The 25,079-nt window shown below is 41.6% G+C and overlaps 1 protein-coding gene across 1 annotated transcript; it reads right to left on the bottom strand.

The window, feature by feature from the left end:
- hoga1 (4-hydroxy-2-oxoglutarate aldolase 1) lies at positions 1-20,049 on the bottom strand. Its single transcript, XM_071512597.1, has 8 exons — positions 19,945-20,049; positions 19,573-19,861; positions 15,954-16,082; positions 12,785-12,912; positions 10,444-10,578; positions 7,650-7,746; positions 2,585-2,718; positions 1-351 (listed from the first exon to the last, which is right to left on the bottom strand). Exons 2-8 carry the CDS (start codon positions 19,784-19,786, stop codon positions 202-204), a joined length of 987 nt encoding a protein of 328 aa, XP_071368698.1. The 5' UTR covers positions 19,787-19,861; positions 19,945-20,049; the 3' UTR covers positions 1-201.
- Positions 20,050-25,079: the final 5,030 nt, after the last annotated feature.

The raw sequence follows: 25,079 nt of genomic DNA, 5'->3' as shown, positions 1-25,079 counted from the left end.
TTCCTTCTCGTGTTACACCCCCCCACCCCCCCACCCACCCCAATTATTGACCCATATCACACTGACAGATCATAAGACTGAACGGCTGAAGGGCCAAAAAAAAAATGCTTTCAGGTACTGTGTGATCTGATAGCTTCTGCCTGCAATGAAGAACACACACAGAAAAAAAAACACACACACACACACACATTCACACTCTCCTCACAGCCAGCCATTGGAGGAGAAGTCCCGCCTCAGCTGCTGAACCTCGGCCTCCGTGAGTGGCTGAAGAGGTGATCGACAGGCGCCGCCGTGGAAACCGAACCACTCCATCGCCTGCTTGAGGGCGGGCACTCCCAACTTCCTGGTCACCTAGCAACATAGCGCTCCAGTCAGCCTCCATACCATCAGAACTGCAGGCTTGGTTCAAAGACACATCGCTCACATTTCTCCTAACACACTGTGAATGGCTTTATGACAAAAGGGAGATGATGGGTTTGATTATTGATATCTAGCTGTTACCCGCCTAGCCCCTAATGAGCAGGTTATATGCAGAGTTAAATCTACTGCAATCAGCCACGTTTATGACTTGTGATCGATATTTTTCTACTGACTTACACCCCGACCATGTGTCACCTTATATCAGAGTGTAGGTCGGCCTAGTGGATGTAAGGTGGTTTGATGCTGCGTCTCAATATAGCATTCATAAGGTCTGTTAAATGCCACCGCGCTCACAGGCATGTTTCTATCCGGAAGTGGCAGATTATGAGGTGCTGGTTCCTCATAGATCTTAAATTAACTGCCCACTAGTAGACTAAGAAGTGATCTAAGGCTGAATGAATGAACTGAATGGCTTCAGGTAACATAGGGCAGTGCAATCTGACATAAAATAAGTGTATGTGAAAGTTAATGAGGAGAGCTACTCCAAAACACATTTATACTTAGCGTAAGTCGTTACCTGAAGTTCATCATTCTACATCTCTAAAATTCAGTCTTTGTTATTTTGTCTCTTCAGTTACCTACTCTCCTTTAAAAAGTACCGTCATTTGTGTTAATTTTGTGCTGTCTATCATTTGTCAAAGTCGATGTTACTTTTTTCAAATGGTGGATATCTCGCTTTGAAATTCTTATTTCAATTTCCATTTTCTGAAAAAGTTGATCATTTGCAGATGTAAGGTTTTCATCTATCAATAATTGATAAAGTAAAAATAAAAAATGAAAATAAAAGCCATTGCAACAGAGGGATCGCAAGTAGGCACTGCTTCACTTTTGGGCAGATTGGAGTTTTAGTTATACAAAAATTTCTTTGAGGCAGTAATAAAGTCATCGGTTAAGTTAAACCTCAATGGGCGGAGCCAAAGCACCACAGTTTTTCGGAGTGCAAGTTAACATTAGTTAGTTGAATGGCAAGGAAGGAACTCTGGTCAAAAAATAAATAAAACCTATAAATAGCAATGACTTCTTTTTTTCATTCAGTCATGACCATGGCATTTATGATGCTGAATATATAATATATAATATAATTCAACTGCAATAATTCAACTGTGCAATACTTATTAATTATTTAATTATTTACACTGGTGTATGTATATATTGGAGTATGATGCATATTGTACAGAATTCTTATTTCTCTTATTTCTATATTATTATTATTATTTTTATTCTCATTGTTATATATTGTAGTATAATGCACATATTTTACATATTTCTTACTTTCGTATTTCTATTTTTCTTATAATTTCTTATAATTTCTCTACGCTTGTATATATTCACTTCTACAATGTGAGCAGCTGCAATGTAACCCAATTTCCCCTCGGGGATCAATAAAGTATTTCTGATTCTGATTCTGATTCTGATGCTGAAGGTCAGCAGCTAGCTACTAGCTTACCTAGATAGCTATAGGCTAGTATGGCTAATTTGAACTTGGCTAATTTGAACTTTGAACTTTGAACCTAGATAACTTACTATGGATAGATTGTATTTTTTCAGTTAGTATCTTTTCAGTTAGTACTTTTTCACTGAGCTTCAGTCTAACATTTTTTAGAAAAACTGTGGTTCTTTGGCTCCGCCCATTGACGATTACTTAACTAGTTCGATTATTTTAGAGCTGCAACGATTCATCGATTAATTGTCAACTATTAAATTAATCGCCAACTATTTTGATAATCGATTAATCGGTTTGAGTAATTTTTTAAGAAAAATAAGTCAAAATTCTCTGATTCCAGCTCCTTAAATGTGAATATTTCCTGGTTTCTTTCCTCCTCTATGACAGTAAACTGAATATCTTTGGGTTGTGGACAAAACAAGACATTTGAGGACGTCATCTTGGGCTTTGGGAAACACTGATCCACATTTTTCACTTTTTTCTGACATTTTATAGACCAAACAGCTAATCGATTAATCGAGAAAATAATCGACAGATTAATCGACAATGAAAATAATCGTTAGTTGCAGCCCTAGATTATTTCTGGCTCCAGAGCAGCTCTGCTTCAGAGAAATGTTTGTAGAACGTCAGTCTGTTTGTGGGATCGAGTCGCAGGCTGAACAGGTTGAGGAGCTTTGCTAAGTTGCTGTGGCTGAAAGCGTAGCGGCAGATGTTACTCACGGCGGCGTTGGGCTCGATGAGGCGCTGCTGCATGGCTCTGGCTTCCTCCCAGCGACCGGACACACACAGACGCTCCAGCTCACACACCTCCCGGCCCAGCACATTGGCCAGCGCACACACACCGCCCACCGCACCTGGACACACACCGGACCGTCAACAGTTACAGGAGGCAAATATAAATGATAGAAAACCTGTTCTTCTCTATAGTAGGTGACATCTGAGATCAGCCAATAGCAGATGGCAATTTCAGTAGCATGCTTTTTACCATTAGATGTAAGGATTTACACAGATTTGGGTTTGGTGTTTAGTTACTCTTGAAAACTGCACTAGAGAGAGAAGATTTTACTGTTAAAATCCAACTGTCTTATCAGCATAAATCACAAGGTGGACAGAGAAGAGCCTCCTATCTGCTCTAATTGAGATGCTGTAGATTCACACTATTTGCAAAATTAAATTCTGTCATGTCTGATCATTGGTGGGAAATACATGGGTAGTATTAATATGAACTCTAATCATATCATAAGATTTTATCATGTATTGTTATTGCATTTACAAGAATGTGTAAACAGACAGACGCCACCATGACAACATAATAAACACTGGATACACTCAGGTGAAACTGCAGCCAGTCTTGTCATCATACACTATTAAGTCGATCTGAAGGCTTATTTGCGCCCTGAAAATTTGTATCTGTATATAACCTTCATTTAATCTGGTTGGACCCACTGAGATTAAGAATTTCTTTTTCAAGGGAGACCTAGCCAAGAGAGAAGAGCCTCAAGAGAAGCATAAGAGTCGCAAACAAACAAGATGCAACAACGCGCAAAAGCACAAAAGACAGTGTTTTCCTTCAGATGCCGTGTTGTTTAAAGAATATTTCATACAGTCACTGACATCAACACTGTCTTCTGGGAGCATCAAGCTAGAGGCGGCCTCGTCTTTAGCTTGATGGCAACGCACTTTTGAATTTATCCACTGGGGATTTGAAAGCAGTCTCATAAGCCCAAGAGGTCGGAGAGCTTTCTCAACCAAAAGAGGAATCACCCTTCAACTGATGTGAAAACATTAAACTCAAGTAATGAGGTTTTCACACAACAACTGCTCCCACTGAGCAAAAGACAAGATTTCAACGTCTCGTCTATGCTTTAGCTCTCATATAGCCCAGGATCATTACGGCTATGTACAGACCTATTTTAGACCAAGCAGTAAATACATTATTACAAAGAATAAACATCTGTAAATACCAAATATATGCACAAGAGAAGTCCTGTAGACTAGCCTACAAGATAATTATCTGAGCACAAGAAGTAATTTCAACATTGCGTCTATGCGTAGCTCTAATATAGTCCAGGATAATATTGTCTATGTATAGACATCTAATAAACTTTCACTTTTCAACCCCATTTAAACTTAATTTAGCCTAGACGGCTATGGGCCATTTAGATGTGTTTTAAACATCTAATCAACGTAAAATTGCTCACTGGGCTGTGTGTTACATAGGGCTGGGCGATAATTCAATATTATCGTTTATCGTCTTTCAGTGGAATCATATCGTGATGATATGAAGATATTTTAATATCGTGACACACATTTCTGCTGTCTAAATTGATGATGACAAGCAAATTTGACTTAAAAACTCTCATAAAATGAGGAATGGTAGGAATATTATTTGAAAATTTCAGTTTTGTTTGACATCACACCTAACATCACCATTCGGTTCAATGAGATGAACATTCATTTGATTATTTAACGTGATTTTGCATGTGAGCCATATCGTGATATATATTGATATCAAGAAAAATCCTTATGATTATCATGATATTGATTTCAACCATATCCCCCAGCCCTAGTGTTATATAGTCCATCAATGCAATGGAACAAAAACCCATCAGATAACAGTAAGTTGGAAATGCGCGCAGTAAGCCTGAGCCTTGTGGAGTTTTATGAACATATTTTTAAATTGGTGTAGAGTAGAAAGATCCGAAACCCAGATAATGAGAAACAGGATGGACTGAGACACATCTTCTATCTGATTATAAGCAAAACTCGCATCCACTACTCTCCTAGGAGTTACATTCCTATTGTCAACACACAGTCATAAATGATTTACCACCAATACACTATACATTATCAAACATGAACATTTTGCAGCATCTGAATAATGAACAAGTCTAGCCCGCCGGCGTTCTTTCTCGTTTTGCCTGTTTCCCTGACAGACGGGACACAGGCTTTTTATTTACAGAGCAAGATTCAATAACATCTTGTTGTCAGCCGGCACGGCGGCGTTGCCTTTCAGAGTGACATCTCATCGTCTATTGTCTGCCGGTGGAAAGCGCAGACTGCGGCGAGTCGGCCCCCGTGGCCTTGGAGCGAGGCGGCGGCGGCTGATCGGCGGATCTGCTGTCTGAGTCCACAGAGGCAGCGGGCCGGCTCTCTGGCCCGCCGGGGAGAGAGCTTGCCTTAAACGCTGGTGATTGACAGGCCAGCAGACCCCCCCCCCCCCCCCCCACCCCTACCCCCACCCCCACCCCCACCCACTTCCGCGTCCAGTGACAGCTTTTAAGGCCCTCGCGTTCCATTTGGATGTTTTGATTGACTGACAGACGGCCCGCCCCCTTCCTGCCCGCATCCTGAGGGTGGAACAGGGAAGTGGAGGGAGGGAGGGAGGGAGGGGGGGGGGGGGGGCTGTTCTGAGAGTGCGAATTCAGACATCAAAACTTGATCAAACACACACACACACACACACACACACACACACACACACACACATATGGACATATTATCACATCAATCTATCAGTGTTGTTACTCCACCTTTCTGCAGATCCTCGCACTGCATCAGCTGTGTCAGTCACTCACTCTCCCACACACACACACACACACACACACACACACACACACACACTACCTTTCACTCACTCCCATACATACAGTACACAAGCACGTGCGTGCACACGCACACACACACACACATACAGCCAATTACTCCCATATTTCAGTTATGGAGATGAGAACACGTCAGGGAGCAAAGATCAGAGAGCTGCGTGTGCATGTGTGTATGCGTGTGTGACTGTGTGTGTGCGTGCGTGTGTGTGTGTGTGACGGTGTGTTTGACAGGGCTGTGAGAGGGAGAACATGACTCATTAGGTTCCTGAGCATCATATTGATGCCTATCCCCCAATGTGTTATCTAATCCGTGCTTACAGTACATCGAACGTGGCTGACATACCAAGCAGGTGAGTTATACAGGAGAATTCAGAACAGCTCACATCATAATTCATCACAGCATCACCGTCGTCTACAGCGTCTTCTCTAGTCGTGAGGCGAAACGCGACCAAACGTGTTTCTCTCTAAGCTAAAGATACAGAAGCAAGCTCAGGTCCGCAGGGTTGCTGGTTCCAATCCCAGAGACACTCGACTCGACCGCCACCGGGTTTGAATGTGTGTAACGCTATGAACGCTATGAAGCAGGTCGATGATGAGAAGGAACATTCACCTCCAGTAAAAACTCTCTCTGGAGAGATTAAGGGGAAAAACATATAGAAACACTGTACCTGAAGTACATTGTGATGCATAACAAGCAGATTATAAATCCATTATATCAACTTTTCTTACAGTATAATCAGACAAACATCAGTCATTTAATTACATTTTTTATGTCTGAAATGCGAGTCTCAGTCCTCTGACAAGAGAACTTTAAAAATTGACGAATCTCAAATTTATTGCGTTGTTGCTCTTTTGGAACCTTTTTGTTTGTTTTTATTTATTTTTTTGGTGCCGTGTGTTTGTGACAATTTTGCTTTTGTTTCCATTATAGGTTACTGCTATTTATTGTTTTATGTGTAGAGTCATTTCATTTATTTTCTGATTTTTATATTTGGCTTATATGGCTTTTTCTTGTTGATACTGTGTGATTTCAAATTGTCTTTTTATTGTTGTTGTTTTTGTGTGGACCCCAGGAAGACTAGCGACCACTTTGTGGAAGCTAATGGGGATCCAAATAAAGAATAAAGAACTAAGGTATTCACTAAGAGAACATAATCCAACCAACTAGAGGAAACAACCCCAAAACGCAAGGGATTATGGGTCTAAGGAGACTGATGTTGACATCTAATAGCCAGTAGTTCCTCATGCTTAGAAAGCCTAGCAGAACAAACTGCAGTCTGGACTGATGCTCATATTCAGCTATTTCTTCATGTGTTCTTACCTAGTATGAACACCAGAGAGGGGAAATTACAGCAAAGAGCACAGACAAGTCCATCATGCATTACAGAGTCAGACTTGTTTTGACCACATAACTTGAATAGATAGAACGGTCATTCCCATTTAAATCAATGTTCCAGGACGGTCAGAGCGGCAGCCATTTTTATGTGAATCATTGGGATATATAGCTTCTGTATAAACCGACTTACAGCCAGGTGAGAGGTTTTACAGCAAGAGCCAAAGCAGCTTCTCTGTCCACTTGCTGCCATGGATTGCTAACATGCTAATGTTGACTAGAAGAGCTAGAGAGAGAAGTCCAGTCTGTGATAAAGCTACGTTAGCCTCGTCGCTAACGTTAGCTTTCAGTTGAGTTTTGACAGTTTGCTAATAGACTCATCTGCACAGTTCTCAAGCAAGTGTGACAGACTTTACGGCTTTGATGCCCAGACCGTGTTGTCGCCATAGCAACTAACCCTTAAAATTCCATAATTGCCATTCTATGCTGTGCTAGCCCAATTACCCCATGGCAAACAATGGAAGGACCGTTCTATCCATTCAAGTTCTGTGGTTTTGACTCCTCTACCGCCAAAATCTCTAACCTGGCAGGATGACAGGTTACCAAGCTCTGTCCCATAAACAAGCTATACTTGTGAGTCATGTGACTTTTGTTTACAAGATCTGGTTTGTTTGTAATTGTGCAGCGTGAAGCTAAATCAACCGCATACAAATATGCAACAAAGTCAACTTTTCCACTCTGATTCAGACCAAAGAAAACAAACCGGAGGTGTGATCGCACCTGCAGGCAGCGATCCCTCCCGCTGAGGAACTACAGAGCGGTTGGTCTTCTGTTTCACGGTTCTTACCGACACAATAGGCGGCCATGAGAAACCCCGCTGAGCCGGCCAACACCTGGAAATCCTGCGTTCTGGTTTTGTGAACAATCAGGCCGATCCGTGTGATCTGAGGAATGGATGAAAAAGGGAAAGAGACACAGAGAGAGAGAGAGAAGAAGGTAAAAAGAGGAGCGTTTCTTTGTCATCGCTCCTCCCTGCTGTCAGGACTAATATTTGATAATATTTCAGTCCCAGGGGGGGGGGGCCGTCACAGAGCGAACGACAAACCCAACATCTCACAAGGTAAACAAATCGCTCAAATTGAGACGAGCATTGACTCTTCACAGGATTGAAGTTTTTTTGGGGGGGAGAGAGGTGGTGAGGGAGAAAGAGAGATGGAGAGAGAGAGAGAGAGAGAGAGAATATAGACAAGTCCCAAGTGAGAACAAAAAAGAGGAGGCAACTTCAAAAGGAGGAGGAGGATGGGAGAGGCTCATGAATAATTGATGGGCTCCCTATTTTGTTTGCCTTTTTTCATTCTCTTTTGTCAATCCGGATATGAAGGGCCGTATCCAAATAAACCTGAAATGTTGAAATGTTCAAAGGGAGCGAAAGACGACTCCTTTTTTCCTCCCCCCAACTCTCCTCCACACGAAGATGAAACTCCGCAGGGAAAACCTCCAGCCTCCGGTTTCGGTCTCCATCGCCGCGGCTGGGGAGGGTCTATTTTTAACCACCGGGTGTCAGTCAGTCTCCCCCTATCAGTCATTTCAAACACACAGCACTGTAATTGATCAGTCAATCAATCAGGTTATTATAAGAGCTCCTGCTGGGCGCTCATGAAAGCCTGAGTACCCCAGCTATTTAGATATACAGCTCTCTCCGCTGGAAAAATAACATCACAGCAGAGGCTACTGTCCACCCCGGTGGTAGAAAAATACTCATTATTACCCATTAGCCTTTATTATTAGCCTCATTATCGTTGTCTATTATCCTGGAGAAACTCATAAACATAATCTCTAATTCCCCATGTGGTGCGAAGAGTTTCTGTCTGTATTCGTTTGCGTCCTGATGCTGTTAATTCTTCTATATTGAAATGTTAAAGATTATTTTTTTTATTCAGTCTCCATCTTTGTCCCTCAGCCTCACTGTGGTGTTTCTGCACTGCACTTCCCACAGATCACCTGTCAATCAAACAGTGTGGGGGCGGAGCTTGGATTTTCTGTTGATGCAGTTTGAGTTTCTCTATTGTTTGTCTGTTCAGCCATGGTGGCTATCACTGCTCATGCTAACTACCCAGTTCTTATTCTTCTGTTTCTTACAAGCCAACTGGAAACGCATCACTTCCTGTGCGTCTATACCCCCTTTCCACCAGTTGGAACCTAGTGGCGGACTATGTCTCTCTACAAGTGTTGCTCCTGATTTTGCGAGCCTTCACTGGCATCCAAACACGATTTCAAGTCCATGTCCATGAAGCTCTGTTTTTTTAACAATTGGCGGTCTTCTTGGTCTTGTTGGTTTTGGTTGGTCACAATAATCCCGCCCCCAGCCCCTGACGTAAGCGGTTCTTTATTCTAGACCAGCAAAGTGTCGGTGCCACTCTGGAACCAGTTTTCCTGGCCGAGAGCCGGTTCTTTGGCTGTCGAAACGCGAAGAACTGGTTTGAGATTAGGCACCGGCTCCGAACCGGCCCTCGAACTGCCTTGGTCGAAAAGGGGTATCAGACACCGGCTGTTTAGAACAGCAAAAGCTTTCATGAATTGGATATACTGTAGGTTGGATCACTGTTGTGTTAGAGAATCGGTGATAGAGAGTAGCAAAATGGTCATCTATTTTTATGAAAATGTTGATTATTACTTTAAGGAATCAGATAATTGTTATTAATCCAACAGAAAGTATTGTGAGGACAGGAGACAGTATCTTAAAATCCATTAATTCCATAAACTTGTCTTCTTAATCAATGTCATACATTTTTGTGACAAATATAGAAACAAAATAATTAGTGTTAATATGTCATATTTCATGTGTTCATGACCGTTTTTATTGGGATGTGTGTTGTTCAGAGGTAACTATAAATGCTCCTGCCTCTGCAGGGATAAACAGAGGTAGGCGTTGTAATTATTTCAGTAACAGGATAATTGTTTGGACTGAACAGAGGTGCGATGCGTAAAAGGAGGATAATCGTTTGCTTTGAACAGAAGGGTTCAGTTCAATCAATGTGCAAATGCCTGTTTGGATTAAACCAAAGTGATTTTCTTTTATATTGCAAAATCGCATTTGAACAAATAAATGCTTTGTTCGTGGGCTTGTTTCATAATGTTAAAGTGACGAGGAAGAATAAATACAGAAAAACTTCACACTTCATAAATGTTGTTTTTTTTTTTTCTTGGGAAAACTAACAGCAACAATTACAGGATATTCAAAAGGTTCATTATGATTTTATTTCAGGAGACTTTCTGTTTAGTTTCATTTTCTTTTTTAGGTTTCGTTTTTATTTTGATTTCAGTTTACTAAAATGTTTTTTCATACCTATATTTCATGCCTACACTTTTAGTTTCAGTTAACTATAACATCCTTGGTTGTGTCACATGTTTTTAACCTGCTTGCATGTCGTCACACCAAATTTTATCATTATTATAACTTATCAGTGAAGTCAGTTGATGAAACTCATGGAAGTAAAGCAAAAATCCATCTTGCTTCCTGTCTGAATGTATGTTTTAGCTGTTACTGTTAGCTGTCAAAGCCGCCAAAACTAAGTCCTTTACTGTACAAATTCCAAATTCGTTCCCGGTACCTGGAGAAATAATAGATTCTGAATGCTTACGTCTCCTCCGCTGTCCTTGAGGCCCAGGATGTTGGGGTGCTGGGCCAGGCGGAGCACAGCGTCCACCGGCAGCTCCAGCCCCGTGTTCGCCGGCACGCTGTACAGGACCACCGGCACCGCGCTGCTGTCGGCCACCTGCAGGGGGGGACAGAGAGACCCGGGTACAACCCCTGAATAACACCGTCCACTTCCTCGACAGCTACTGTGGAGCGATGCTGAGCACGACCTCTATAAGGGTTTAATATGCAAGCGAGAAACCCTGTTAAACCTGCAACGCTTAGAATTATAAGGTTCTGTCTGCCTTCAGGATAGTTCTGAGATATATTGAGCTTCAAAGTTTTCAGCATCCATTGAGTTAAATGGAGATGGGTCATTTTGTTTTAGAAATTACAGACTCAAAAATCATTATTTTCAAAAAATAACACCACACATATGTCAACAGGCACCCATAGAATAGGTTCATGCGACTAACTCAGTTTTGACAAAAAGGTCAGATAGAACCTTATAATACCAAGGTCATGCAATCCTGAAACTAATGTGTGCTACCTGGAGATTTCATTGAGACATAATGATATAAATCAATATCCAATATATTAGGCTTTATGCATTGTGCTTTGCAATGCATGTCCTTAGTAGGCCTCTGTAGTGCAGTGGCTTTGCTGTGTGTTATTTATTATTAGCATTATTTAAATGTGTTGTGGTTTCTGTCGCCCTCTAGTGGTCAGAAAATTTTGGTTATCGCAGCTATAAATCAGATTTGGCTGATGTTGGTCTGGCCTCGCGAGACTATGTTGAGAAACAACAAGACAGCGAGACAACTGCTGAGAAATATCTGTGAAAAACATCAACACACTACATGACAATTAACAGCCTCATGGTGAGAGAAACTGGTTGTTGACTGGAACCTTCCCGGTTCAAATCCCCAACCGGCTAGGAAAATGTGGGTGGGGAAAGTGAATGAGAAATGCTTTCCCCTTGCTCAACAATCCCTGTCGAGGTGCCCTTCAGCAAGGCACGTAACCCCCAACTCTGGCCACCAGTAGACCAGTGGTTCTCAACTTTTTTGGCTGGTGACCCCTGAAAATGAAGCAATGCCGTCACAGGTGGTGAACAGTTTGACCAAAGAATGATTTGACCTTTTCAGGTTGTTTCAATTGATTCATTTTCAGAGGAGGCCTAGAGGCTGAGTAGTATTTCATAAGAAAATAAATTTGAGAAAAATCGATTTGATAATATATTTGTATAGATAACATATAATAATAATAATGATAATAATAATAATAATAACCTTTATTTGTATAGCACCTTTCATACACAACATGCAGCTCAAAGTGCTTTACATCAATAAAAGACAGATAAAAAGATAAAAAGATAAAATTCATATAAAAGAACAAGCAAAATGCACTACATTAAAAAAATAAAATCAAGTGAAATAGAAAGATAAAAGAACACAAAAAATACTCCCACTTTTAGCTGCACATTGTGAGTGAACCCATATGTTTTTCTTTAATTTTCTTTTCCGCTGTCCTTCCTGATTCTACTCTTGATCTCATATTTATGTCAGATCTCACTGCCCAAGGCAGATGAGAATCATGGATTCTCCTCTTGGTCAAAAACCTCACCATCCACAGATGGATGAGAATCATACAGGGTAAAGCTCTGTCCCCCCCCCCCCCCCCCCCCCCCACACACACACATATAATGTTCACTCATGTGTACTCATGTACCATATAGTATACCATATGAAGTATACTGGCAGCTGCCAGGTGTGAATGTGAGGATGTGTGTGAATGTAAAGCAGGACGCTGCGGTGAAAGAGTGCAAATGCTCAGCAAACCTTCCCTGATGGTTAAAAAACAATACTGGAGGTTGGTTGAATTTTGAAAACAAAAAGGTAAAGTAAATGGACTGATTCCCTGTATGTATGTAAGGGGGTGTGCGGCCTGGTCTCAGGAAATTTTGTGAATGAGCACAAAATTTGTACATAATGAGTTTGATATTGAAATAGGTCATGACTCATGACAAGTTTTCTACTGGGAGAGAAGTTTTTATTTTTGGTAAAACTTTTTCTTATTTAACCATGAGCAAAACCTTAACCTCACCCCAATCTGCTGCCTAAACTGAACCATTAGCTAAAGCTTTCATGTGACAAACAGGTGAAAATGTTGAGTCCAATTCCTGCTGTTGTCACAAAATCTTTTCATAATGGAGAAACGTAATCTTCACATAATTTGTGTCAACGTAATGTAATCTGCGTCTCTCAGAGTTGCTGCTCATTTCACTGTGTCGGTGTGTGTGTGTGTGTGTGTGTGTGTGTGTGTGTGTGTGTGTGTAAGCTGACCTGTGTGAAGTGCTGGATCAAAGCGCGGCTGTCCATCTTGCCCTTGTAGAAACACGGTGTTACGACGAGGACGGCGTCGGCTCCGGCGCCCGCCATCCGCTCCGTCATCCGGACCGTGGCGCCGGTGGCTGGGCGGAGGCAGAGGAGGTTCAGTCACTCGAGTCCTGTACTTCAGTCCAGTTCTGAGGTACTGCTTGCGTATTTTACATACTTTACTTGAGTATTTACATTTTGTGAGACTTTCTACTTTTTCCTCCGCTACATTTATCCGCCGGCTGGAGTTACTAGTTACTTTGCAGAATAAGGTTTTACACGCAAAACATACGATAAGCTCAGAAAATATCTTGCATTGTTAGAGTTTAAACTCCCCAACAGTATATGGAGCAGTTAGACCGACAACATTAAAATACTTCTGACAGGTTAATGCTTCAATAATTTAACACTCTGAAAGAATGAGGACCTTTACTATAATACTTCAGTACATTTTGCTGCTAATACTTCTATACCTTTCCTTTACTTTGAGCACAGGACTTTTACTTTTACTGGAGTATTTTTATGGTGTTGCTATTTTTACTTAAGTAAATGATTTGAGTACTTTTTCCACCACTGCTGAGCACACACACACACACACACACACACACACACACACACACACACACACACACACACACAGGTTTCATCTACACTGACACTTCAGTCAAAAACCTTTTGTCTAGATAAAGTGTAAATGATTATACTGAATGTCCAGCCCTAATAAAATGTTATATATGGACTATTACTTATTAAGGCCATTTAGTCTGTTTTGTGTATTTGCACATTGCATTTGTTATATGTATACAGTGTATATATATATATTTTTTTTTTTTTCTTAATGCATTGAATCTGTATGTAGTGTGATGCTGATGTGACCATGCTGTTTATTACCTGTGTTCATTATATTCCTATTCCTATACTCATCCCCTCCCCCACACACTTTTATTTCATTTAATTATATTTCTTTTCTTTCTTTCTTTTATACACTCACACATACATACCTGTATATACGTAGGAATGTATGAATATGGGTGTGTGTGTATATACTATATACAGTATATACAGTGGAAAATGGAAAAAATAAAATAAAAATGACATATAAGTGTGTGCGGAGGGGATGAGTATAGGAACAGGAATACTATTAACACAGGTAATAAAAAGCCATGGCCACACACACACACACACACCCGTACACACGTATTTATATATACAGAGGCTCCATTCATACTCTGTCAACTGTTTAAATATGTCTTCTCTCACCCACTTCATAAATGGAGTGAAATCTTGGTCACAATTTTTATACGCGTAGCTTATGAAAAGAGGAGAGAGAAAAGAGAGAGTGAGGGATGAAGACCGGAGGAGAGAGCAGAAAACAGACTGAATACCAAACAGTGACAACTGAGAAAACGAAGAGAAAAAGGCAATAACATTAATGCTGGATTTAAATCCTGCTTCCACATATGTAAATAAACAAGTTGACATTTACATTTTCATTTGCTGTCATCCAGAGCGACTTACAGCAGCAGGAGCTTCACTTCGACATCAGCAGCATTACAAACAGGAACCAGCCACAGCGCCCAGACAATTTATGTAACAAATATTCCCGTGTCCCTAGAATATTTATGTAATAAATATATATGAAATAATTATGAAGATCCCGGGAGGTTTTGACAGCAGGAGCACGTAGAGGAGGAAGAGGGAAGGTGGAGCGTGTTACAGCACGTCTCTCTTCTTCTCTCTGAGCGTTCATTAAGCCACAGACCTGAACGGCTCTACAAGCTCATAAAACTGTTATAGACTCTATTTGACTTCAATTATCAGCCCGTGAAAATTAATGACGCCATGCAGGCTCAGAATGGGCTCAAAACCAAGGTCGCTAAAATCCATATTGGAAACATATGGCGAGAGTCGATGATGCAGATTTGCACGGGAATCTGAATTATCAGCGATATCTGCAGATCTGTCGATATGTGGATAGATATCCTGGAGAAATGAGTATTCCAGCAATTAAATATGAGATATGTGCCATGTTTAAAGTTTCATTGTTTCTATTTTTATCCTTTCGTACCTTTGAAATCTCCCCCTCCAATCTACACCTTTACTCTATGCGGCAGTTTTTTCTTGATAAAGGAATCAATACAATTATCTCATTCTGTACAGATCTAAGCTCAGTCTGAATAAAATTATTCCCAAATGCTGTAAATCTTCATTTACATTACCAGTCAAAAGTGTGAATGTTCTATGTTTCTCATTCTCTTAAAGCCAGTTTGATCTAAAGGCTTTTGCTTAAATACTTGAAATGTGTTTCTTAGACAAATATAAATAGTGAAGTTGATCCAATGTATGAATTTCTTTCCAAAGCCTTTGCCTTTCCATCAAGGCAAAGGGTGGCTACTTTAAAAAATCTAAAATATAAGATAGTTCTGATTTGTTTGACACTTTTTTGGTCACTGCATAATTCCATCTGTGTTATTTCATAGTTTTGATGTCTTTACTGTTATTCTAAAATGTGGAAAATAATAAAAATAAAGAAAAATGTGTGTGCAAACGTTTGATTGGTAACGTACTTCAACTAAAGAGACTCAGAGTTTAATGAGTTTAATTGTTGGGGGGAAAATATGAAGCGTTTCATTCGAAAAAACGATATTATCCATTTTTAGATAATTAATTACTCCATTTTTAACAAATGTAGATGATTCCACCCCCAAAAGATATTCTCAAGTCAAAGTTCTTGCAGTAGCTAATATCTTCTCATATATTTTGATGTGTTTCCATAATGAGTTTCATTTCCATGCAATAATTTTGTCACAGTACGTGTCAGTTTTTCTGGTTTTGAAGAGTTGCCTTGCACTCGAAAAGATTGCATTCGAAAAATATGACACGTTTTGACATGACACATAATTACTGACATGAAAGCAAGAAATTATTAAATTAGTGAAATTATTATCTATGCGGGACCCTTAACTTAGAAACCATGACAACATTTAGTAGTTCTGGTAGGAGTAGTAATGATAGCAGTAGTGTTTTGGAATGAAACGCTTCATATAATCTCTGTTCTTTAGCACATGTAGTGCTCAAACACCCTCACACACACACACACACACACACACACACACACACACACACACAGACTTACATTCACAGCCGGATCCGGCCATGAGCAGCTTGTCGGCCGGCAGGCAGCGTCTCACCCTCCTCACCACCTCCACCCTCTCCTCCTCCGTCAGGAAGGGATACTCACCGTTGGAGCCCTGCACCACCAGACCTGTGACACACACACACACACACACACACACACACACACACACACACACACACACTCATCATCACTGCTTTCCCCTCAGCCAGTCGTCGAAGTTCCCTTGAGCAAGGCAAGGCTTCACACTGCCCAGCAGCAGAAGACTGTGGTTGTTGCACTTTAGTATTTTATTATTTTTCTTCTTCATTTATTGTTGACATTTTCAATTTTTTGCATATAGTTCACCTTGCACTTTGTATAAATATTACAATGAATATCAGTAATATGTGCAATGTAGGTATTATTAGTGGTGTTAATAGTAGTAGTGACAGCAGTAGTTGTAGTAATAGCAGTAGTAGCAGTAGTAGTAGTAGTAGTGGTAGTAATTGTTTTATTAGTAGTAGTAAGAGCACTAGTAGAAGCATTAGTAGTAGTGGTAGCAGTAGTAGCCTAATTGTAGTAGTGGTTATAGTAGTAGTAGTAGTAACCTGGTAGTAGCTAGTAATAGTAGGCTATTAATAAAACAAACAAACAAAGGAAATCAAAGCCATCCTCAACACAAAGAAAAGGGCTTTCAGAGCTGGCAATAGGGAAGAGGTGAGAACAATCCAAAGTCACCTGAAAGGGAAGATCCGGGAGGCTAAAGAGAAGTACAGGAGGAAGCTGGAGCAGAAACTCCAGCAGAACAACATGAGAGAGGTCTGGAGCGGCATGAAGACCATCACTGGTTTCAGGCCGACTGGCGGCAGAGGGGCTGAGGGCGGCTCGGACAGAGCCAACGAACTTAATCTGTTCTTCAACAGATTTGACACAGTTACCCCTGCCCAGCCCCCCCTTGACTCATCTGTCGTCTGCCTCCAACCAACATCTACTCAATCGCCCCCCCCTCCCCCCTCCTACAGCCCCCCATCCTCCACTGAGGGTCCCACTTCCCCCCCCTCTGGCTCCCAGACTGACTGCCCTCTCCAACCTGACAACTCCACCCCTCCCCCTCCCCTACCTGTAACCTCTACAGTGTGCTTCACAGCTGACCATGTAAGAAGACAGCTGATGAGACTCCACTCAAGCAAGGCTGCAGGCCCTGATGGTGTCAGCCCCAGGGTGCTCAAAGCCTGTGCCCCCCAGCTATGTGGAGTACTTCACCATGTCTTCAACATGAGCCTGAGTCTTCAAAGGGTCCCCGTGCTGTGGAAGACGTCCTGCCTCGTTCCTGTGCCGAAGACGCCGCGTCCCGCTGGCTCCAAGGACTACAGACCGGTGGCATTGACCTCCCACATCATGAAGACCCTGGAGAGACTTGTCCTGGAACAGCTCCGACCCATGGTCAAGCCACTCTTGGACCCCCTCCAGTTCGCCTACCAGCCCCGACTTGGAGTTGAGGACGCCGTCATCTACCTGCTAAACCGCGTCTACGCCCACCTGGACAAACCGGCGAGCACGGTGAGGGTCATGTTTTTTGACTTCTCCAGTGCTTTCAACACCATCCGGCCGGCTCTACTGGGTGAGAAGCTGACAGCGATGCAGGTGGATGCCCCCCTCGTGTCCTGGATTGTCAACTACCTGACTGGCAGACCGCAGTATGTGCGCTTGCAACACTGTGTGTCAGACAGAGTGGTCAGCAACACTGGGGCCCCGCAGGGGACAGTCCTATCTCCCTTCCTCTTCACCCTCTACACCACGGACTTCAACTACAACACAGAGTCCTGCCATCTTCAGAAGTTCTCTGATGACTCTGCTATAGTTGGATGTATCAGCAAGGGTGAGGAGGCTGAGTATAGGGCTGTGGTGGGAAACTTTGTCACATGGTGTGAGCAGAACCATCTGCAGCTCAACGTGGCAAAGACTAAGGAGCTGGTTGTGGATCTGAGGAGGGCCAAGACACCGGTGACCCCTGTTTCCATCGAGGGGGTCAGTGTGGACACTGTGGAGGACTACAAGTACCTGGGAGTGTACATTGACAATAAACTGAACTGGGCTAAGAACACTGAAGCTCTCTACAAGAAGGGCCAGAGCCGTCTCTACTTTCTGAGGAGGCTGAGGTCCTTCAACATCTGCCGGACAATGCTGAGGATGTTTTATGAGTCTGTGGTGGCCAGTGCTCTCCTGTTTGCTGTGGTGTGCTGGGGCAGCAGGTTGAGGGCAGCAGACGCCAACAGACTCAACAAACTGATCCGCAAGGCCAGTGACGTTGTGGGGGTGGAGCTGGACTCTCTGGTGGCAGTGTCACAGAGGAGGATGCTGTCCAAGGTACATGGCATCTTGGACAATGTCTCCCACCCGCTCCATGACTTGCTGGTCAAGCACAGGAGCACATTCAGTGCAAGACTCATTCCACCGAGATGCACCACAGAGCGCCACAGGAAGTCATTCCTGCCTGTGGCCATCAAACTTTTCAACTCCTCCCTCAGAGTGTCAGACACTCTGAGTCAGTAGACTGGCTCTTGAACTTATTTCATCCTGTCAGCAGTTACAACCCATAACTTATAACTTATATCTAACTGTGCAATACCAATTTTTTTTTTTGTGCAATAATTCAACTGCAATAATTCAACTGTGCAATACTTATTAATTATTTAATTATTTACACTGGTGTATGTATATATTGGAGTATGATGCATATTGTACATAATTCTTATTTCTCTTATTTCTATATTATTATTATTATTTTATTTTTATTCTCATTGTTATATATTGTAGTATAATGCACATATTTTACATATTTCTTACTTTCGTATTTCTATTTTTCTTATAATTTCTTATAATTTCTCTACGCTTGTATATATTCACCTCTACAATGTGAGCAGCTGCAATGTAACCCAATTTCCCCTCGGGGATCAATAAAGTATTTCTGATTCTGATTCTGATTCTGATTAATAGTAATTGTAGTAGTAGTAGAAGTAGTAGCATTAGTAGTAGTAGTAATTGTAGTAGTAGTAGTAGTAGTAGTAGTAATTGTAGTAGTAGTAGTAGTAATTGTAGTAGGCTAGTAGCAGCAGCAGCTGACTGGGCTTTGTAACAGTGGACAGTGCAAATCCTGAGAGGAAACTCCTGGGTAAACTGCAGTTACGATGAGGATTCACCAGGGGGCGACACACTCCCTCCATACTCTGCCTACAGGAGCCTACAGGCCTGGTGGGAAGTTTGCGTTTTTTCCTCCGTGGTGAACTTTGTCTCCTCGGCAGCTCCCTAAACAGACAACTGACTGACTGTACTGTAGCCTACTGCAAACCTGATTAACAACTGTATCCCTATTGGTTCTCTCACTGTCCAAACCCATAGGAGAGAAATAATAGTGACATTAAACTATTCCTCACTGTGATGGGGACCCACTGGAACCCTTTGAAGGACCCCTGGAGGTCCCCGCGCCACACTTTGGGAACCACTCACTCAACTGGGCTAGTCAGGACTTGCAAGATAGCATGTAAAACACCAATTTCGTTTTTTGTTCAATATACATTTGGTGTTGTGATCTCATGTTCTGCTGTTATTTGCCTTACGCAATGTTCTGGCCTGTTACCTTTAAACGGGATCTGCGCATATTTCTGCAGGTTTTCGTCTAGTTTCTGATAGTCCACGTCCTCTCTGGCGGTGAACGGAGTGGCGATGGGCGGGTAGATGCCGCTGAGGTCCAGCCTGGGAGCAGCGGTCTGGGTCCGGGTCCGGGTCCATACTGTGAGGTGACCTCCTCTGCACAGCGGACCCACAGCTCTCCAAGCCCGGACGCTGAGCATGTTGCGGCGCAGAGTGCGGAGCGCCGGGACTGATCACAGATGTTGCAAGTCTGCCGGTTAATCACTAACCCCCCTCTGTAAATATTGACCAAAATTTGTGCTTAGAACAAACTTTGAAACCGTCCCAAATGATGTTAACCTACTTACGGCCGGGTTACCTAATGTCTGAACCACACAGCCGGGCTGCAGCACCCACGTTGCCCGCTGCTCAGTGCGTTGCGCGCGGCAGTCTGTCTGTCCAAACCCCTGTTCACTTCACACTGATCACTGCATGACTCAAACTTTAATTGACTGGATAACTAATGGTTAAAATGACAAAAACTAAAGGCTGTAAAAGAGTTGAAGCTGTGCTGTATCCTGGAGCTCCGCCCAGGCTCGTTAGGGCTCATCAGCCAAAAGCAAGTTAGGTAGTGTTTTTTTGGGGGTTTTTTTTTTTTTTTCAGCCAAACAGTTGGTTTCTATGGCGCGTGCTTGGAGACCAGTGCCAATGGTTCTGTTATTTCGCCAGTGATAGATAGATAGATAGATAGATAGATAGATAGATAGATAGATAGATAGATAGATAGATAGCTAGATGGACAGACAGACAGAGACAGACAGACAGACAGATAGACAGATAGATAGATAGATAGATAGATAGATAGATGGACAGACAGAGACAGACAGACAGACAGACAGACAGATAGATAGTTAGATAGATAGATATAGATAGATAGATAGATAGATAGAAAATACATTAATTTGGCATTGATTCCGGATGAGCTATGATTCCTGTTTTTTCATGATATTGGTGAACTCACTGATTCACACACACACACACACACACACACACACACACACACACACACACACACACACACACACACTAGTGAACTTTTCTTCACCTGTCTGAACTTTACACCCAGCCAGCAGCATCATGTCTATCTGATGCCCCATGCAGTCAGTCAGTTTAAACTTTACTCTGCACCATCCTGGACTCTGTTAATACTGTAACTCTGGACCTCTGTGCAGCACCAGTCACTTTTATGGACTGCTGTTGATTGAACTGCGCCTTGTGTTGCCTGTATGGACAGTATAGGCAAATACAAGGCACAGTGTTACATACAATAGTTGTCTTACTCCTTTATTCACTGTGCTTTTGTGTCAGGTGGAATAACAATAAAATTGATTTGAATTTATTTGAATTAAATTGAATTTTGATGGTTCCTTGGACCTAGCTGGAATGCAGGTCTTAGCACCCAGGTAATAATAATAATAGCCTAACGATGGTGATGATAATAATAAACTTTATATAGTACTTTTCAAAAAAAAAAAAAAAAAGCCGTTACAATGTGCTTTAAAAAAAACAATAAGATTAATGAATAAATAAGGAAATGGAGACAAAATGAGAATAAAAATTAAAAAAGAGGCAAAGGCTACAAAATTATAAGTGATAAAGACACAGGACATAAAAAGGACATTATGAAAAAAAAGACTATTTACCATGCCTACATTAGAGAAGTCAAGTTGTTGCTGTAACAAGCGATATGCTCCTAATTAACAATTTTTGAGCAAAGTGAGCCTGATAAAAATAGCCTTTTTTCCACATATAACAGGTGGTGATGTCATGATTTGAGGAAGCCTCTAATGTCCTATGCAGTACTGCCCCCGTGTGGAATACAGGTTAATTAGCCTACAGGTAGTTTGCATGACAGCAGGAGCAACTCCTGCAGTGGCTGTGTGTGTGTGTGTGTGTGTGTGTGTGTGTCATGTAAGGTGTACAAAGGTATATGATGTGTGTGTTAACATATATGTGTCTGTGTGTACAGTGTGTGACATTTAGACCATCATGTGACACTAAAACTCTCCACTGGAGGATTATAATAATAATTTAACATAAAGTTGAATATAAAGGTATGTGGAAATACTTTAAAGATAGGCTATTTAAATCTTAGTAACCTCAGATGGTGAGATTTTTCTTTTGGTTTTATTGCAGTTGTTGCTTTTGTTTTAGATTTCAGTTTGTTTTTTTGTTTGAGTTTTAATTTCAGTTGTTTTTGTTTGGTTCGTCTTTAGTCTTCTGTTTTTGTTTTTTTTTTGCTTCGTGCTTTTATTTTGTTTTCAGTTTGTTTTTCCCGATTTATTTGCGTTCTTTTCGGTTGATGTATTTTGTGATTTTTTATGTTATTTTGGTTGGTGCTTTTATTTTGAAGGTTGAAGTAGGCCTAGCAGTATAGGATATCAGCGTTTTATTTTGATTTGTCTCCTGCTCTCTGGCGGATTGGATCCTACGCTCCAGAGTGGAGAGTCTTACCTCTACACAATCTCTGTTCACTACCGGTCTGCTGGAGGCTGCAGTCTGGACTGATCTGAGGTCTGTGACTCTGAGCTACTGAGTTACTGAAGGAGTCTTTACATTAGAAATCTGAACTGATCTGAGGTCAGTGGAAGAGGTTTGAACTTTCATTTTCAACCACATTCCCGTTTACAGTTGACATGGTGGGACTCCTTTCCATAGAGACTGTCTTGTAATCAGAAGGTTGCAGGTTCGAGTCCTGCAGCTTCACCTCAGTTTTTAAGTCACTCTGAGTTTTATTTATTTATTTATTTTTTTGGCAATACATTTTGCACACTGTGTTTTTTGCAGTCCGTTTTTATTTATCTTATTTTACTTGATTTACTTTTTGAGTATTGTTTAGTTTGTTATACATCAAACTCAGGGAGCTGTGATTGCACTTGTACAATGACAACAAAGGAAATCTTGATGTGTGTAGAAAAGAGTAGAAAGTGTAGAAATGTCCTGAGGCTGCAGGCTCCGTATCAGAGCATCTATGTGTTTATTAGTGAGCTGTGGTTATTTCACCCAGCTCACATGGTGGATGTCATTCAACAGCAGGTTATCAATTGGAGACTTTGGTCAGGCAGTGTGGTCCAGTGGTTAGAGAGCAGGACTGTGACCAGAAAATCCCCAATTCAATTCCACCAGCTGCCAGCATGCTGTCTGTTAACATCACTGTTTCCTTCAGCAGGACAGCAGACTCCTCACTCTCTTAAAGCTGCTTTAGATAAGAGTGTCAGCTACATGCCCTGATTTTTTAAAGTGAAGTACTGTCAGCCGGATTTTATATAACTTTATTATTCCAACCAGCTGACCAGGTGGATTTCATTCGACAAGAGCTCATCAGCTGAAGCCCGGGGTCAGAGGTCGAGAGACGGTCCAGAGAGTCTCATAACCTGCTGACTCTTTATGACTTACTCTGGATAAAGTGCAGTAATGCCTTTAGCGTTCACAGCATCTAACCTCCTTTATATTTGGAGTTCATCAGTGACCACCCTGGGGCGCTAGTGAGCACATTTCCTTTTTAGTGTGCTGGAAGTTGGAAAATTCCCACAAAACAAAAAATACCATGCAAACCAGCTGCAGCTGCAGTCTGACTGGAGTTTAGAAAGTTATCTGAACCGATATTTCTGGGAGTGTTATTGATACCTGGTGTTATGGCAGATTGGTTTAAAGATTGGTTTTGGTTGGTGCTTCAGTATTTTAGACATCAGGCTGACTGGAGTCGTCACTCTGGTTGTGTGTGTGTGTGTGTGTGTGTGTGTGTGTGTGTGTGTGTGTGTGTGGGAAGACACACTGAACAGCCTGGGTTCAAAGCCACAGTCTGATCACAGTGCTATGGGTTAGGGTTACAAGCAGAACTGTAGTTTTACACGGACATGCCAATAAAAATACAACAAAGTTTACAGTCTAGATGTTTTGCTGATGTTATTTATACAGATGTTTTTTTGTGTCATCCCACTGTAAATAGCTGGAAACGCCATGCCAAAGTTTTATTTCTGGTGTCTTTTTCTGTAATCTTTCAGAGAAAACATGTTAATATAATCTACAATCTTGGATTGTGATGTTACGGTTTATATTTGTCAACCTGTGCTGCCAGGCTTGTGACCATTTATTGATTTGTCTTTTTCTTTCTTTTTTTTTAAGTGTAGGACTTGCAGACATTTCACATCTCTCATCTCTCAATTCCTTATAGATTCCCCCTAAAAAAAAACCCAAGTCAACAGTCCACAACATTGCCTTGTGGTGAGACTATACATCATGTAACTTTTCAGTGACACATATGGTGAAAACAATGCATTTTGTCACAACATCTGTTGTTATGTAGCCTTTAGCTGATGTGATAAAAAGTAGCACAAATGCCTGCTGTCCCAAAGGTGTTGAAAATGACAAGCCCTTTAATATTTTCCATGTAACCCTCCCTGAAACACGGTAAGCCTAAATGCCTCGAGATTTACCTCTGACTGACCGGTGTGTTTCCATTTCAGGTTCATCCACAGTGACTCAGCAGGGCCTCAGTGTGTTGCCCCAGGACTCTTCATGCACACATGGCTGCTGCAGGGATCACACCTGTCTGCATAGGGACACATGGTGTATTATGTCAGGGAGGAAATCACCAGTTTGAATCCAGTCCTCCGGCCTACAGATATCTTCTTTATGTCACTGACCCTTTGAACTCTGTTGGTTTGTCCTAAAGCCAAAGTGTCCACTCCAAACATGAGACAACATGTTCATCTTTCATGGCTTTGTGTGTGTTGTGTGTGTGTGTGCGTGCATGTGTGTGTGTGTGTGTGTGTGTGTGTGTGTGTGTGTGTGTTTTCCGGTGTTAATCTGTGTTACTATGAGCCAACTGAACAGAGAGAGAGGGGGCGAGAGAGAGAGAGAGAGACAGACAGACAGACAGACAAGAATCATATTTATCATATGAACACTTTTTAAAATAGAGGTTTTATACTTAGGAATTCCTATATTTTAATTGTAAGAGAGAGAGAGAAACAGAAACAGAGAAACAATCTGCATTCTTCCTCCTGTTTTCCATTCCAGTCAGATGTGTGTGTGTGTGTGTGTGTGTGTGCTCAAGGTCAGACAGGACTGAGGTGAAGCTGTTCCCACGTTGTTTTGAGAAAAACAGAATCTGTTATTCAGTCAGAGGAGGATGGGCTTGGTTGTTATGTCTGCCAACAGGTTTAGCCATCCATAATAAGACCTAAAGTCTGAATAAATTGAATATTTAATTCGGGGTATTCACCTTTGACAGAAAATATTTGTATGTATATTTGTCATTTATTTGCCCTTTTGAAAAGGAACCTAGATATATATGATATATGATAGATGGATGCTATACAAATATCACTGCAAAACTTTAAGATATCATGCAGCAAATTATACCACAGAAAATCTGATAGTAATACCATAGGAGATAAAAAGAAACCATCATAAAATAAGGCCACTATAAACTCACTATTGAGCACAACA

This window comes from Centroberyx affinis, unplaced genomic scaffold (assembly GCF_046629955.1).
Source record: "Centroberyx affinis isolate AG114_WGS23_722 - 3 ecotype Tasmania unplaced genomic scaffold, CSIRO-AGI_Caff_v1 ptg006371l_1, whole genome shotgun sequence".
Taxonomy (NCBI): domain Eukaryota; kingdom Metazoa; phylum Chordata; class Actinopteri; order Beryciformes; family Berycidae; genus Centroberyx; species Centroberyx affinis.
The sequence above is the reverse complement of the archived record's forward strand: the minus strand, read 5'-3'. Positions and strand labels throughout refer to the sequence as shown.